Source organism: Gastrolobium bilobum, unplaced genomic scaffold (genome assembly GCF_033153095.1).
Source record: "Gastrolobium bilobum isolate Gb01-03AN ecotype WA unplaced genomic scaffold, APGP_CSIRO_Gbil_v1 utg31210, whole genome shotgun sequence".
Taxonomy (NCBI): domain Eukaryota; kingdom Viridiplantae; phylum Streptophyta; class Magnoliopsida; order Fabales; family Fabaceae; genus Gastrolobium; species Gastrolobium bilobum.
In genome coordinates this window covers 20,753-36,282 of record NW_026896611.1, presented here as the reverse complement: position 1 = coordinate 36,282, position 15,530 = coordinate 20,753, and the positions used below count along the sequence as shown (strand labels likewise).

Sequence of the window (15,530 nt, the reverse complement as noted above, 5' to 3'; positions counted from 1 at the left end):
TTAGATGTGTTCTTGATCAATTCTTCATACTTGAAGAACACAAGTCCTCCGATGGAAATTCACACCACCTTATTGTCTCGTAAGAGAAGAACGTTTCTTCGAATGCCAATGTCCTTCAATGGTATTTCTAGACTAAAGAGAAGAACAGAGAGTGGGTGATACGCCACACTGATGTGTGTTGGCTAGAGTTTCAGTGGAGAAAATTAGAAAAGAAGAGTTATATAAAACTAAGGAAGAAGATGGACTATATATATATATATATATAGCGCCTCATTAACCTAAGATTAGGTCAAATCAGCGCCCTCATCAAATCCCAATTTTATTGGGTAATTTCATTCATTTTATCCAATCAATCCAATTGATTGGTTTTTTCAATTTCAGAAATTAATTTAATTAATTGGTTTCCTAAATTTTGGTCAATTAATTCAATTGATTTGTTTCCCAAATTTCAGCCAATTAATTTAATTAACTGATTTCCTTAATTTTGGTCAATCAATCGAATTGATTTGTTTCTCCAATTTTAGCCAATTAATTTAATTAATTGATTTTCTTAATTTTGGTCAATCAATCTAATTGATTGGTTTCCTTTATTTTCTCCATCTTCATTAAACCTAATTTAATGATTATACTTAAATTCAAAATTCAAATTCAAATTTAAATTAGAATTTAAATTAAATTTATTTAAATTCAAATTTAAATTTGAAATTTGAAATTAGAATTCAAATTATTTACATTCAAATTTCAAATTCGAAATTTAAGATTAGAATTCAAATTAATTAGGTTATATCATGGATCAAGTCCAACTTGGCCCATGATGCCACTTACTCTCTCTTGGCCCAATACGTGGGCTTTTCCAACTTAGGCCCATTATATCTTATTGGGTCCAAACCATATATGCTAGAATTGAAAACAACTTAAGGTGTTTATGTGCGACCCATCCGGCCAACATAGCCACTGACATAAATGGGCTTTGGCCCATTAGGCCCAATCCAACTAATGACAACACAGAGCACTAGCAATGTTTTGTTGTCCCAGAGCTAGTTGAGTTCATCGAATGATCAACCTGTTATACCTATTTGGTTACCGTGTGAATTATCCTTTCGTCTCGGTTATCCGTCCCATTGACCTCGGTCAAGGAAAAAATATCAACCCCTGCGGTCTAGGATTAGCTTTTGCCGAAACAGGGAATCTTCATTTACGGACTCTAAAGAGCAGGCCATCTCATGACTCCTTTACTATGCATAGACTCTCGAGTCCCGTAAATGTCATCCCGATTTCATCGTTCTACGGATAACCTAATCTCTCACAGAGATTGACGAATTCCTTTAGCTTGTCATACTAGCCTTGAGTCCTTAGGGCATGCCCAAGAGTATACCTACGAGTCTCCATGTTTAAGGCAGACAATGTATACAATCAAAGCAAGCCTTCCAGAGCACAGGTCTATATGACAACGTACGACACATTACCTATTGATATTATCTGTGAGATTTCCTTGTAGTGTCTCTTTGTGGGTCAGTTCAGTGCGAGCTATTCTCTAATAGGTCCACCCACGAGTCAGCTAAGACATCTCCATGTCTGTAGCTCACGAGGACTCTACATTGCATCTCCATGCAAGTAGCTGAGTCATGCTAGTCTTACACGAGATCACCAATGCCCATTATCGGTATCTCTAGACTAGGAACATATTTTTGACATTGGAAGTGTGGTATCATTAAGCCCTCATGATCGTGATCCCTATCACAGATCCTCAATGTGACACATGTTCCATTCCAAGGGCTTTATCTAGTTACTCATATTCAATATTTGAAACAAGATAAAGAATACGTTTATTCATAAAATTTATTCATAACAAATAAAGAAGTATATGGATCCATCTGACTCTCAGATTGTTTCTAGAACACTTATGTACTAACACTTTCTCTATCAAAAAAGGAAGAAAAAAAAACTTCTTGATTTGTCAAATATATCCTAGTTGAGCCATATTCTTGAAAGTTTCAAACAAAAAATTACATTAATCAAGTTTACTACTTCAAAGTTTCTTAGAACTACGTACAATTTTATTTCTTATAAGTTTCTCGTAAACTGCACCAAGCTAACTACAACACTAAGTGTCACTTAGGAAATAGAATCTATAATTTTACTCTGACACCAAATGTTTACCACTAAACCAATAGTTATAATTAATCTTAATAGTGCAACTTCGCTTAAATTTCCAGCAACAGATAATTTTGCAGAAAGTTTTTGTTCCGAACTGCGTTGAGTATTGGGTTTATAAATTGTATTCTATGAATTTCGGAGATATAAAGAAATAAAAAAAAAGTTTCTTTTTACTGGAATTGGAAAAAAGGAATCAATTTTTATTACTGACAATGAGCATGATTATATTGATAAAACTTTTTTTTATAAACTTAAAAATTATACTATATTTTATCGGTAAGACTCTACTTAAAAGTATCTTACTAGTAAAACATAGTACAGTTTGTAAACAAAAAATTTATAAATGTTGCTAATACTTTCTTTCCGGTCTCTTCTTTGATAACCCAAACTCGAATAAGGAAGAGATAGAGGCATATGGAGAATGTGGTCAGAACTCCGTAATAGAGTTGACTGGCATCATTGATCACCTAAGATATTTGTCTTCTCTGACACCAATTGTTTGCCTCTCTGTCGTTGTCTGGCATCATTGATCACCTAAGATATTTGTCTAGTACATGCTTGAATTTAGGATAGGGACTTTAATGAATGGACTGAAAGCATCCCTATCATTTCATTATAATAATAATTGAATTTATTTATTTTATGTTGCATGAAATAATTATTTCATACAATAAAATTAAAATAGTAGATCCATCATTTAAAAAAAATAATAAATTTTATTATTTTATCTCTATTGCATGATATAATTATTTATTTATGTAATATGAGATAATTATTTTCCTATAAAAATATGCAAACCCTGGCATGTTTTTCCAGTAATGACACTTATGTATCGTTTGATATAAGAAAAAAAATTATTTATAAGAAAAAAAACATATTCAGTAGTTGTGGCAGAGCCATAAACATATATAGACAAAACAGAAATACAAAAGGGTTTGTTACTACCGACACATACTAACCATACAGTGCATAAAATTGGTTCATAGAGGGTGCTCGTTGCTGAAAGATAACCTTCAATATTGTGCTTACATAATTCTAAGGATGATGATAACGAAGAGGAACCAAGTAGAGCTCAGCTTTTCTTCTCACAGTTGCACCAAAGGACTCTGTCATATCAAATTCTTCATGGTTCATTCCATTGGGAAGTTTCCAATCAAAATGATAAAGCATTTTAGCAAGTGGTATCTCAACATTTGGCATGGCAAATGTCATTCCTGGGCATATCCTCCTTCCAGCACCAAACGGTATGTATTTAAAATCTGTGCCTTTGTAATCAATTGGGCTATCAAGAAATCTCTCAGGTTTGAATTTTTCAGCCTCAATCCAATGCTTGGGGTCTCTTCCAATTGCCCAAAAGTTGACAATGACCTTGGTCTTAGCAGGTATTTGATACCCCATGATCACACAACTCTCACTAGTTTCTCTTGGAATCAACAGTGAAAGAGGTGGGTGCAGCCTCAAGGTTTCTTTGATGACTGAATTTAGATATTTTAGTTGATGAGTGTCTGCCTCATCAACATCTCCTTTGGCACCACATACCCTTCTTACTTCAGCTTGTGCCTCTTGCATAACCTTTGGATTCTTCATAAGTTCTGACATAGCCCACTCTACAGCTGTTGATGATGTCTCACTCCCACCAATGAACATATCCTGTCAATGATGGAATTAGCTCTGATTTGTTCAACAAGAATTAGGCTATTAACAAATGCAGGCACCTTCTAATGCAATGCTACCACCCTTGGAGAAAGGATTAGAGGATCTTCTTTCTAAGAGTTTGCAGCATCTCAATATGAAAATCTCAAGTTACATTTCTACATCTTAAATTATGTATCTGCTTGGCTACAATCAAGGGTTAGAATTACATAGAAAACCATCATTAAGTTCTCTTTCTTGTTTTAATCATAAGTCTTAACACCATGACAGTTGTCAATATTAGTTTTACCTTAAAATAGTCATGGAAACAAAAATTTACTATAAAACTGGGAATTTTCCTCTATGTTGCCATTACCAAGAAAAAAAAGGAATCTTTTCATGTGACATGAGATCATGAGTGAATCTATACAAATACAAATAACGGTGATAAAAAAAAAATGCATTAGGATAAAGAATGACAAAATGATAACTGTTGATTTGTGTTTGAAAGGTTGAGATCCTCTCAGATAACCTCATATCATACCAGAGATCAATTCCAAAAAAGAAAAAAGGGTTTCCTTTAAATTTGCAGCACTAAAGTACTAAATACTGATTTGATAGATTTGGCTCCATCATCAACCAGGAGAATTACTTTGAGAAATTTTTTTAGCATGTCAAGGAAAATAGAAAAAGAAAGCAACCACCCAAATTGAAAATAAAAATCAGACTAACCAGAAGAACAGCTCTGACATTGTCATCAGTCAAGTGCAATCCAAGGTCATTTTGCTTTTGAATTGATAGTAGAACATCAACTAGATCCTCCTCTGATTCATAATGGCTCCTTTGGTTTTCTATGTGTTCCTTGACGATGTTGTCCAGTATCCTATCAATCTCATCCCTTAGCCTTTCTAATTTAGCTCTAATCCTAGTAATATATGGAAGCACTTTGATTGAAGGATAGAGATCAGCAACAGAGAAACCTCCTGCTAGCTTTAATACTGCTTCTATACTTGATATGAATGATTCTTGGTCTTTGCACTTTTTACCAATAATACTTCTAGCTGTTATGGCATTTGTCAATAAGAAAATTTCTTTGCTAAGATTGATAACCGATCCCTCATTTGCTGAGATTGTTCCGATAAGTGCTGACACCTCTTCTTTCCTTATGTAACTGAATGATTGAACTCTTTTAGCACTTAATAGCTCTATGGTACAAATTTTTCTTAGTTGCCTCCAATAAGCTCCATAAGGAGAATAGGCAATGTTTGTTGAATCATAAGAAATAATTTTGGCAGATAGAAGAAAAGGCCTGTTTGAAAAGATGACATCATGTGTTTTCAAAATCTCTTCAGCTATTTCTGGTGAAGAAACTACAACATTTGATAACTCTCCAAGTTGGAGGTGCATCAAGGGTCCATATTTGTTTGCCATGTCTCTTAGTGTGTGATGGGGTAGGGAACCACCAAACTGATGTATGTTCCCTATAAGAGGTAATTTTCTTGGTCCTGGTGGAAAATTTTTGGTGGGTTTCTTGGTATTTGATCTCTTGAATATGTTTAGTATCAAGAATAGGAAGCAAAACAAGATGAGGAGGGAAGTGTAGTTGATCCAAAGCTCCATGATATGAAACAGAAAGCTACGTGGCTAATTTTGTAGAAAGTTTTTGTTCCGAACTGCGTTGAGTATTGGGTTTATAAATAGTAGCGAAAACTTCAAAAATTTCCACAAACTTTTATAGTAATCATTTATTCCTTTTCTAAAATTTTGAATTATTTATCTTTTGACTTGAAATTTTATTATTTTTCTCTCTAAGTAAAGATATAAATAGGTATTTACAAAAAAAAAGAAGAAGATATAAATAGGTTGGGCTAAATTGATTTTTGACTTAAATAGATCAGGCATATGTAAAAACTCATAAATTGGCTTGGCCTTTTAGTCTATGTAGATTTTTTTAAAAGTCTGGACTTGTTCTATTTGACTATTTGTAATAGCTCAAGTCTGACTTAATATAGGCTAGGCCATAGGTCCTTGTAGGCCGGTCTAATCCATTTACACCTCTATCCCTAAGTGATGGGAGCAAGTGATAAAAAAATTTTAAGTTAAGGGTAAGTAATAAAAAGAATTTAAATAAAAACATAAATGATTTAAAATTTTGTGAGGCGAGTAAATAATAATTAAAAAAATTCATAAGAATTTTTTTAAGGGGAAATGTGTTTCTTAGTTATATGAGATAATTTATCTCATGCAACACATATAAAAGTTGAGGGGACCCACTTTTTTTTTCTCTCTTCTTCTTAATGAGTCTCATCCACTTTTTTGAGTGTTGCATAAGATAAATTGTCTCATGCAACATAAAAAAAATCAAACCCTTTTTTTAATTTTTCCCTAAATTGTATCCTATGAATTTCGGAGATATCAAGAAATAAAAACAAAATAAAAGAATTATTACCAAAAAAAAAAAGTTTCTTTTTACTGGAATTGGGAAAGGAATCAATTTTCATTATTAAAAAATGTAAACTAATTGTTTGTCTCTCTGTCGTTGTCTGGCATTATTTATTGCCTAAGATTTTTGTCTGGTTCTTGCTTGACTTTAGGATAGGGACTTTAACGAATGGACTGTAAGCAGCCCTATTATTTCATTATATTAAGAATAGAAAATATTATTCTCATTTTTATTTTTATTTTGGTGAAAAATACTATTCTCATTTTTATATGAGGCAAGTATCTCATTTCAAAAATCTCTCACTTTTTTTTTTTATTATTTAATGGTGAGCCGCATATGGTTTCTCTGTAACATGTGAGAACTATTCTCATGTAAAATAATAGTAGCATTATTTACAAAAAAATAAAATAAAAAAATAATAGTAGCATTTCCCAATAGGAGTGAATCCTCTCATGTGAAAAAATGGTCATGTGGTCACGTTATTTGATCACAACCACTCATCGATAATGAAACAAGAGAGAGAAAAGTGTATGATTTTTAAATGAGTGGTTGTGATCAAATAACATGACCACATGACAATTTTTACACATAAGAACTCCCTATTTAACTGCATTTGGCAGATGAGAATATTTTTTTATCCGAAAATCATGATTTCTGAAAATATAATAGAAAAGTGAGTTTTCCGAAAATGTTATCAAAAAATTATTTGGTAATTAAAAAATAATACCGAGAATATTGGATACATTTCCTAATTCTTGTTAATTTTTTCACCTATTTTTTTTCTATTTTCTCAATAATCCAAGATTGAATTTTTATTCATAATTTACATACAAAATGAATTCCAAAGGTAAATTACTTTCTCAAGTAAATTTTTTGAAATATGATACCAAATATTGTTTTCTTAAAAACCCACCCTCATTTTTTCGGATATCTAAAAAAAGTCCCCTACCAAACATTTCTTGAAAGGCATTTGGAAGAGGAATTTTTTTTTTTTTCTGAAAATTATAATTTTCAAAAATATGTTGGGAAAGTGAATTTCTTAAAAATGTGAAGAAAAAAATATTTAATAGCCAAAATATTACCAAAAATATTGACTTAAATTTGTTAATTATATATTTGGTTTATTGTTAAATATTATAGAAATGTTGGGTGCATTTACAAAAAATAACCTATGGGAGAACCCACCTTCCCTCGGTTTTCTTCACCCAGCTTTGCAAAATTGACCAATATAGTAAAGGCCATAAGTGGAAAACCCAGAACACTTATCAAGCTTAAGAGCATGAAGAACGTCACGACGTGAGTGTGCAAGAAGTTGAAGATCTGAATCCCTAACAATCATACGGCGAAAATGGAGACTCTTGATACAACCAAAATATTGAGAAATCTCTCTGACCCAAAGTGTCATGTGACCTCCCCAAGCGTGAGGTATCAAGTTGAACATTGCAGCTCTTGGCTTCCTCTTCAGCTTTAGCGACTCCCGTCGGAGGCGGTCCAGCATGGTGGAGTAACACAGAGCAATCGTTACGTGACGAGTCAAGCTCTTATCGTTAAACCCTACCTGCCTGATCGGGATATTAAGTCATTAGGTCACTGGTTGGATCTGTTGATCCGAATATATATAAATATATATATATATATATATATATATATATATATATATATATATATATATATGAACATATAAATTTAATTATATTTTTTATATCTAAAATGAATTAAACAAGGTTCACTAAATAAGCTAAAAAACATGAAGCACAAATAAATAAAAATGTACGTTATTACTTATTACTATGTCAATTTAAATTGTAACTCATTATTCCCATAAACATATCTCTCAATGACTTTGAATTCATATTTTTCAAATTCAACTACTTTACAATAAAATATGTCACATTCTCTAATTTATTATTCCGCAAATTGTTTCGGTATTGTAAACTAAAATTTGAGGTCATTGTAGAAGAGTATACTAGCAAATAAAATTACAAAAAGTTTTTAAAATGAGTTCTACATTTTTTTCTGATAAGATAAAACAATTTTGGTTTTTTGAGTTTTTTTTAAATGCATAACCCGACAGGGTCACCGGGTAACCGATTTTGACCAAATTTGGTCGATTTTCTCCAGATTTTGATCGGATTTGACCGAATCGATGCATGATCAGTCCAATATTTGACCCGAACCCATCTAATGACCGGTCGTCAAGTTCCGAGTTGATCCAGCTGGATCGGACCTAGTTGTATAATAGTGTCTTATACTAAATGTGAGTCATTAGAGTTTTCAATATCAATTTTTTTAGAATCTAAAATTTATCGCCTTACTAAAGTATCGCTCCCGGCAAGCTAAATATTTGAAGGGGTTTGTATTTGTCATTTAACATGACACAACAAACTTTCCTACACACACAACATTTTGTGTGGCCCACACTTTTTGAAGAAAAAAGAAAAAGAAAAAAATACGGCACGCAAAACGAATTTCTATAACATTAAACAATCAATTTTCCTACAATATAACTCTTATAAAACCCATATTTGAAACGGGATAACCAGGAATCTTGTACGATTCTCATCTTTGAGGGAGGAAAAATGCTTTTTTTGTGTGTGTAGGATATGCTAATTATAAATTCAAATTTAATCGAGCAAGGTCCCATCTTAATAAAGAATAAGTCAAATGCTTGTACGATTCTCATCTTCGAGGGAGGAAAAATGCTTTTTTTGTGTGTGTAGGATATGCTAATTATAAATTCAAATTTAATCGATGATGGTCCCATCTTAATAAAGAATAAGTCAAATGAGCTTCCCAACAAAAAAAAATACAAGTTAAATGAAAATTGTACGGCGACTCAATTAAATCTTAAGATTTAACTGGTTCAAAACATAATAAATTTAATTCTTAAGTATTGAGATATATAGTTCTACATTAGTTGTATGAGCAACTAATGTGGAGTTTATAAGGTCTTGGACACTCCACCCTTTGAGCTAGCTTTTGGGGTGGTGTATCCCAAGTTCTTTACATGATATCAGAGCTTGAGTGACTATAAGGTCACAAGTTCAATCCTCACCGCCCCCTATTGGGCCTGTGCAATTTCACGCTTCTAGCCCAAAGGGCTCTTGCGTGAGGGGGCATGTTGAGATATATAGTCCCACATTGGTTGTATGAATAACTAATGTAGAGTTTATAAGGTCTTGGACACTCTCACCCATTGAGCTAGTTTTTGGGGTGGTGTATCCTAAATTCGTAAGAGTCACAATTTATAAAAAGGATGAAGACATTAAAATTCAAAATCAAATTAATCGAACGGTTAGGACTTCAGGCACATCTAACAAACAAGAATTATGTAAGTAAAAAAATTCAAAAACTGATTATCTCTTAGTTCATCCTTGACCGTCTATCAATCAACAATAAAATTATGAACTAATTTAATTATAAGTTACTTCTTCTTCCTCTATTCTTTTAATCGATCTCTCTTATATCGCTCCCCTCCCTTCAAATAATATTGTCTCTTCTCGTGATTCGTAATGTATTTTTGTTTGGTTAACAAATTTTTATAGGAAATGGAATCAGATTCCTAATAAGCACTTAGACATTATGGATAGGGGAGGCAAAATCAAGACAATAGACAACATTTTTTTTAAATGTTTTCATTTACAAATAAAATATAATAAAAGTGATGAAAGATAAATTTATGATTATTTCTTATATATTTATTCATTTTAATATGAATTATTTCTCATTAGTTTCAATTCCTTAATTAGTACGTAGCTCAAGGTATTTTTTATTTTAAAAAAATTATAATTAATTGTTTAGTTAATCCATATTCAAATTTGATCTTTAGCACTTGTTTTTTGTTATATTATTATGACCCATCTTAATGTCCTCTTTAATCAACTGGCAAACGGGGTGATATCAGAATGAAGACTTTCTGTTTATATTACACAACTTGGTTTGCATGACTGAACGTGTGGACGAGGAGGGTGATGGTGAAGGAAAGAGCAGAAAAATGAGAGAAAATGGAGGCTATATTTTCCTGGAAAAGGACTTTCACTTATTATTATAATTGAAATAATATTAAATTATAATTATTAAATGAAATGATTTTTCAGTGGAAGGTCGAATTAGTTCTTAAAAAAAATATACAAGGAATTTGTGAAAAGAGAGGGGAACACGGATAAAAAAAATTCTCTTTGTATAGTGGGCCAAGCAATTCAACCTACCCCAGTATTTGGAATCCTGTCACACTTAAATGGCTAAGATTTTCAAAGCCTATAACTGAGCCCACCGTACTTAGTTTATTGTTTTCCTCTTTGCTTAAGAATTTCATGGAACAGTGACCAAAGTGCCACTTTTGCTCAAAAAAATTATCAGACTGCCACGTCGACAGTAAATTTTGCCAAAATGCCACGTGGCATATTTCGCTACACTGTGTAGCGAAATATGTGTGCAAATAATTCACAACACAGTGTAGCGGAATATGCCACGACAGACTGCTCAGAGCCAAAAATGCCATATGTCAAAATTGAAGAAATTCGCTACATAGGGTAACGAATTTCTACAATTTTGACACGGTATTTTTGATTCTGACGTGGCATATTTCGCTACACTGTGTAGCGAATTATTTGCACACATTTTTCGCTACACAGTGTAGCGAAATATGTCACGTGACATTTTAACAAAATTTACTGTTGGCATGGCAGTCTGGTAATTTTTTTGGCCAACAGTGACAAAATGGTCACTGTTCCGAATTCCATTGCACTTTGGGTTGTTTTGGTGATTTTGTTGTAATTATGTTAAAACAGAATTGATAGTGTTGCTATATAGCATGGAAAGTATGAATGAAATTATGAAAAGATATAGGACAATTAACAAAATTCTCTGTGTCTCGTCCCCTTTTCTTTTATCTCTTCCTCTACTCCCATTTTCCCTTTTTTATAGACATTACCTTCCCCCAAAACTTTATCCATTGATATGAGGCTTTGTTCCAATAAAGCCTCAATTTTAATATACTCTCAAATATACTGTCAAAGCAATTTTAATATACTCTTAATGTATTTTTTTTATCATGTACTATATGTTACTATATCATTTAAGAACTTAACATCCGTTTGTTAAATTCAATAAATAATAAGATAATATATCATTGGACAAAAATATAACACATTGCGTGAACAGTGCACATAGCTATATTTAGCATATATCAATATGAACATCAATACAAATGGAAAGGAATACGTAACTGAGGGAGAGTTTTGAATAGATAGTTACATTGTTCTGAAAATCGAATATCCATTTTAAGGTTGGTATTTATTGGGTAAACTATAAGTAACTTCACACATCACAATCAACTTTTCTCCCTCTCTTTACCACTTTTTTTTCTCCTATACCCAAATGACATTACTTTCTGTGATTCATACAGCAAAATGTTACTGTGCCAAGCATTGTTTTTCCAAAAACTAAAATATGTGCAGCCCATTTACCTTGTTGAAGAGTTCAATCCAATGCTGGATGCATCAGTTCTCATCCTTTTGCTTGTAAGGGAAGGCATAGGGAGACTATCCATATCAAGTGAACCAGAAGAGGAACTGGAACTAGAACTAGAAGTATCACTATCTAAGCTATCCAACATATTGATATTTGTACCAAATTCACGAAAAGAAGCAAATTCCCTTTTGAGAATTCCAATGGGTTCAGCCACTCCTGTTGGAAGGTTTTTCTGGAATGCTCCTGATGAACTTAGATGTTCATTTTCTGCAATAATCGGAGTAGTAGTCACTTTTCTATTCAATGTAGCTTGTGAATTGCACTCATCTTCATCACTGTCTTCAATATCAATAACAATTCCCCTTCCCAATCTTCCCTCTGCGTGCATAAAAAGATGTTAGTCCCTCCTAATAATAAATTTTGTTAGAAATATAATATTAAACTATTCATGAACTTTTATCAGAAGTTTAAATTTTTGAGAGAGTTGGCTCATGAGAAAGTGTATAGAGATAATCTTTGTTGCCCCAGTTCTTCTAATAAATATTATCACACGCTTGATGACAAAGTTATTTGATGACAAGCTTGCACCATATATGTATATTATCACACTTTATTTCTAAAAAAAAGCTCTTACAAGAGAGGACACAGTGAAAATATAATACAAAACAATTTATGACCCTTCAGGTCAAATTTTTGGGAGAGTTAGTTCGTGTTAGACTTGCCAACAAAATACTACAAGCAAAAGCTTGGGAAATGCAGAGCTGTAGACTCTGTAACCCAAATAAAACATTGGTAATTTTCCAAACATTCATGGAAAATCCAGCCTTTGACTTGAAGATCTATGCTTTCATTAAGTTTAGATATGGCAGGACATCCCACAACCTTGTTTTTATAAGGAAAAACAAAATATTTTCCTACCTATTTTCTTACATTTGTTTTATAATGAAAAATAAATAAATTATCTAATAGGAGAACTGGTGACTGTTGTGCCCTTCATTAATTAATTAATAATTATTTTGTCCCTTATTCTAAATTATTTACCAATTTGTCCCTCTTTAATCGATTACTTTGAAGATTTAATTGATTAAATGATTAAAACTGGAAAAAAAAATGGTTGACTTGAAGATTTAATCGATTAAATCTTCCTCTTAATCGATTAACTATCCTAAAATGAGCATGAAAACATTGATTGAATGAGACAAATACAATATTGGAGGTAATTTGAATTTTGAATTTAATATAATACGAGTTGATTGCGATTTGTATTTAATAGGAGCTGATTGCGTCCTATTAAATACAAAACACAATCAGCTTCTGTTAAATACAAAACGCAATCACTCCTATTGATTGTGATTGATAAATAGTTTTGAATAAGAAATAAAATAATGATTAATTAATTAAGGGTAAAAAAATAAAAAAGCCGGAGAACTGACATACAAAAGGTCAATAATATTAAAAATCTGTTTGACACGATGATTCTTTGTTTCATCCCTTTATTTGGCCATAGAAGGATGGAATAAGGATTGAAATACTAATAAATTGACCATCAATAAGGACTCTGCATTATATCAAAATTGACAAAATAAAGCGCCCAAACAGAATGAGTCTTGGAATATTTGGGAAAGTAGCATTAATTTTTGTTTTTTTATTTTACTTTATTTTCAAAAATTATATTCAAATGCAAATGGAGAATAAAAAGTCTTGGAATCTGCATACCTGTAGCACGAAGACCTAGACCATCTTTCTGTCCTGTGCCTGCACCCAAAGAAGCATTAACATCTCCATTCCTTTTCAAAATTGCAGAGCCACGAACATCAATTTCAATCATTTTCTTCCCCTCATTCAACTCACAAAACTTTCTCTTCCAACTCTCCACCTTCAACAAGCTGTTCTCACTCCTCACATCACCAACAACACCTCTCTCACCAACCCATCTCTTCTTTTCAGCCAAAACCTCAATCCTTTCACTTTCCACTTCACCAACAGCATTAACATTTGTATCACCATCATCACCAACCCCTTTTCTCTTCAACTCCGCAAGCTTGCATCTTTCACACTCTTTCACAACCTGAACATCATTATTATTATTATTATTCTCATCCGATTTCACCGACATTTCACACCTTTCTTCCTTCACCCTCTTCAGCTCCAACTCAGCATTGATCCTTTCCAACCTTTCAAAACCAATTTTCTCTTGGAGCAACTCAATTTCCTTATTCTTCTCTTCAATTTCTTCTTTGAGCCTTGCTTCCCTGGCCATCAGGATCTCTTCCACACGGTCAAAATCGCTCATCAGAAACGTGTCTCTCAACTTTGAAACCAGTTCGGAGATGCTCATGTTGTTTTGCTTCCTCTGGTCTCTCCAGTCACCACAACCCAACAATGGAGCCGACCCGTTTTCGGTTTCGGGGCTCTTTTCCATAAGGGAGTACGAAAGGTTCGAAATTTGGAAGTAAGGGTGACAGAGAGAAAACGAAGGAAGAGAGAGAGAGAGAGAGAGAGAGAGAGAGAGAGAGTATGCGTGTGATGTGAGCCTGTGAAGCACTGTGTACTAAGCAACCCTTTACAGTACAACTTGCAAGTAGGAGTGCTAGCACGAAATGAATGTTCTTAAAAATGACAAAAGGAGTAATTAAAATGATTTTTCTTTTCTTCTCTTTTCTTTTATCGCTTTATAAATATAATGATTAATATTTAAAAATTTATTTATATAAACTAATTAAAATTTTATGTAGTCCTAACGTGAGGTTGATTTGTAACTATAAATTATATCCTTCCAATTGCAATGGTATTAAAAAAAATGTTTTATTTTTTAAAATTAACATTAAATAAGTAGGATTTATTTTATAAAATTTAACAATAAAATAATTTTTTATATGATAAAATCAAGTAAAATTTATTATTCAGAAGATTTTCCATCTCATGATGACATTGCTCTTCCTAATATGTATGGCATGAATTTCTTTATGGAGCATCATTTACTAGACCTTCAAAACTAATGACATGGTTAAATATAGAATCTTTCGCAGATCTTAGTAACTTAATTTTCAAAAGATGTAATCTTTCACCTAGTATCAGAATTCTTATGATCGATTGACAAGAATTCAAGTCTCATTAATTTTTATTTTTTAAATATTTTTTGAATACAAATAAGATGAATTTTTTCATTATTTACATTATAATGATAATGTAACTTTATTATAAATGTCAATTCATTTAATGTATGTAATGCACTGTAGCATGCCATATATACATGTGTGTACAATTAATGTAATTTCTTATTATTTAATCTCAAATTTACACATGTAATTTATTAATATTGAGTTACTGCAACATGACTACACCTTTTTCACTTGTTAACCATAAATATATATATAAATATATATATATATATATAAAAATATAAAGAGACAAATAATCGGATTTTGACGTAAGGATTCGTGAAGTAGAGAAATCATAACCATGTAAAAATAGATTAATGATAATAAAGGATGAGAGAGAAATATGATATCCATTTTCAATCAATTAAATAAGAAAAATAAATATCCAACATAACTTAGTTTTGGGTGATATGATAAATAATTAATTTTCATATATATATATATATATATATATATATATATAAATCAAATAAATATTTAATAAAAATATATGAGCAAATATAATCATATTTCTTTTATAATTAAAGTTATTAGGTCTAAAGTACGGACACACTCTTTGTTTTAAAATGTGTGTGTCAGACACTTGTCTGAAACGGACACGCTTCGACACGCGTCCAACATGCGATCAATCTTTTGGGACACGCGATCAACGTTCCGACATATTT

The 15,530-nt window shown here is 32.0% G+C and overlaps 1 protein-coding gene across 1 annotated transcript; it reads right to left on the bottom strand.

Moving 5' to 3' along the window:
* Positions 1–3,192: 3,192 nt before the first annotated feature.
* On the bottom strand, positions 3,193–5,409 carry LOC133300913 (cytochrome P450 71D10-like). Its single transcript, XM_061500492.1, has 2 exons — positions 4,522–5,409; positions 3,193–3,807 (listed from the first exon to the last, which is right to left on the bottom strand). The coding sequence occupies exons 1-2, from the start codon at positions 5,407–5,409 to the stop codon at positions 3,193–3,195; spliced, it is 1,503 nt and encodes a 500-aa protein (XP_061356476.1).
* Between the last annotated feature and the right edge of the window lie 10,121 nt (positions 5,410–15,530).

Excerpts from the sequence above, each read along its gene's own strand:
- LOC133300913 (XM_061500492.1), bottom strand. The coding sequence starts at position 5,409 with ATGGAGCTTTGGATCAACTACACTTCCCTCCTCATCTTGTTTTGCTTC. Across the intron at positions 3,808-4,521 it reads ATGTCAGAGCTGTTCTTCTG|GATATGTTCATTGGTGGGAG; the intron begins GTTAGTCTGATT and ends CATCATTGACAG.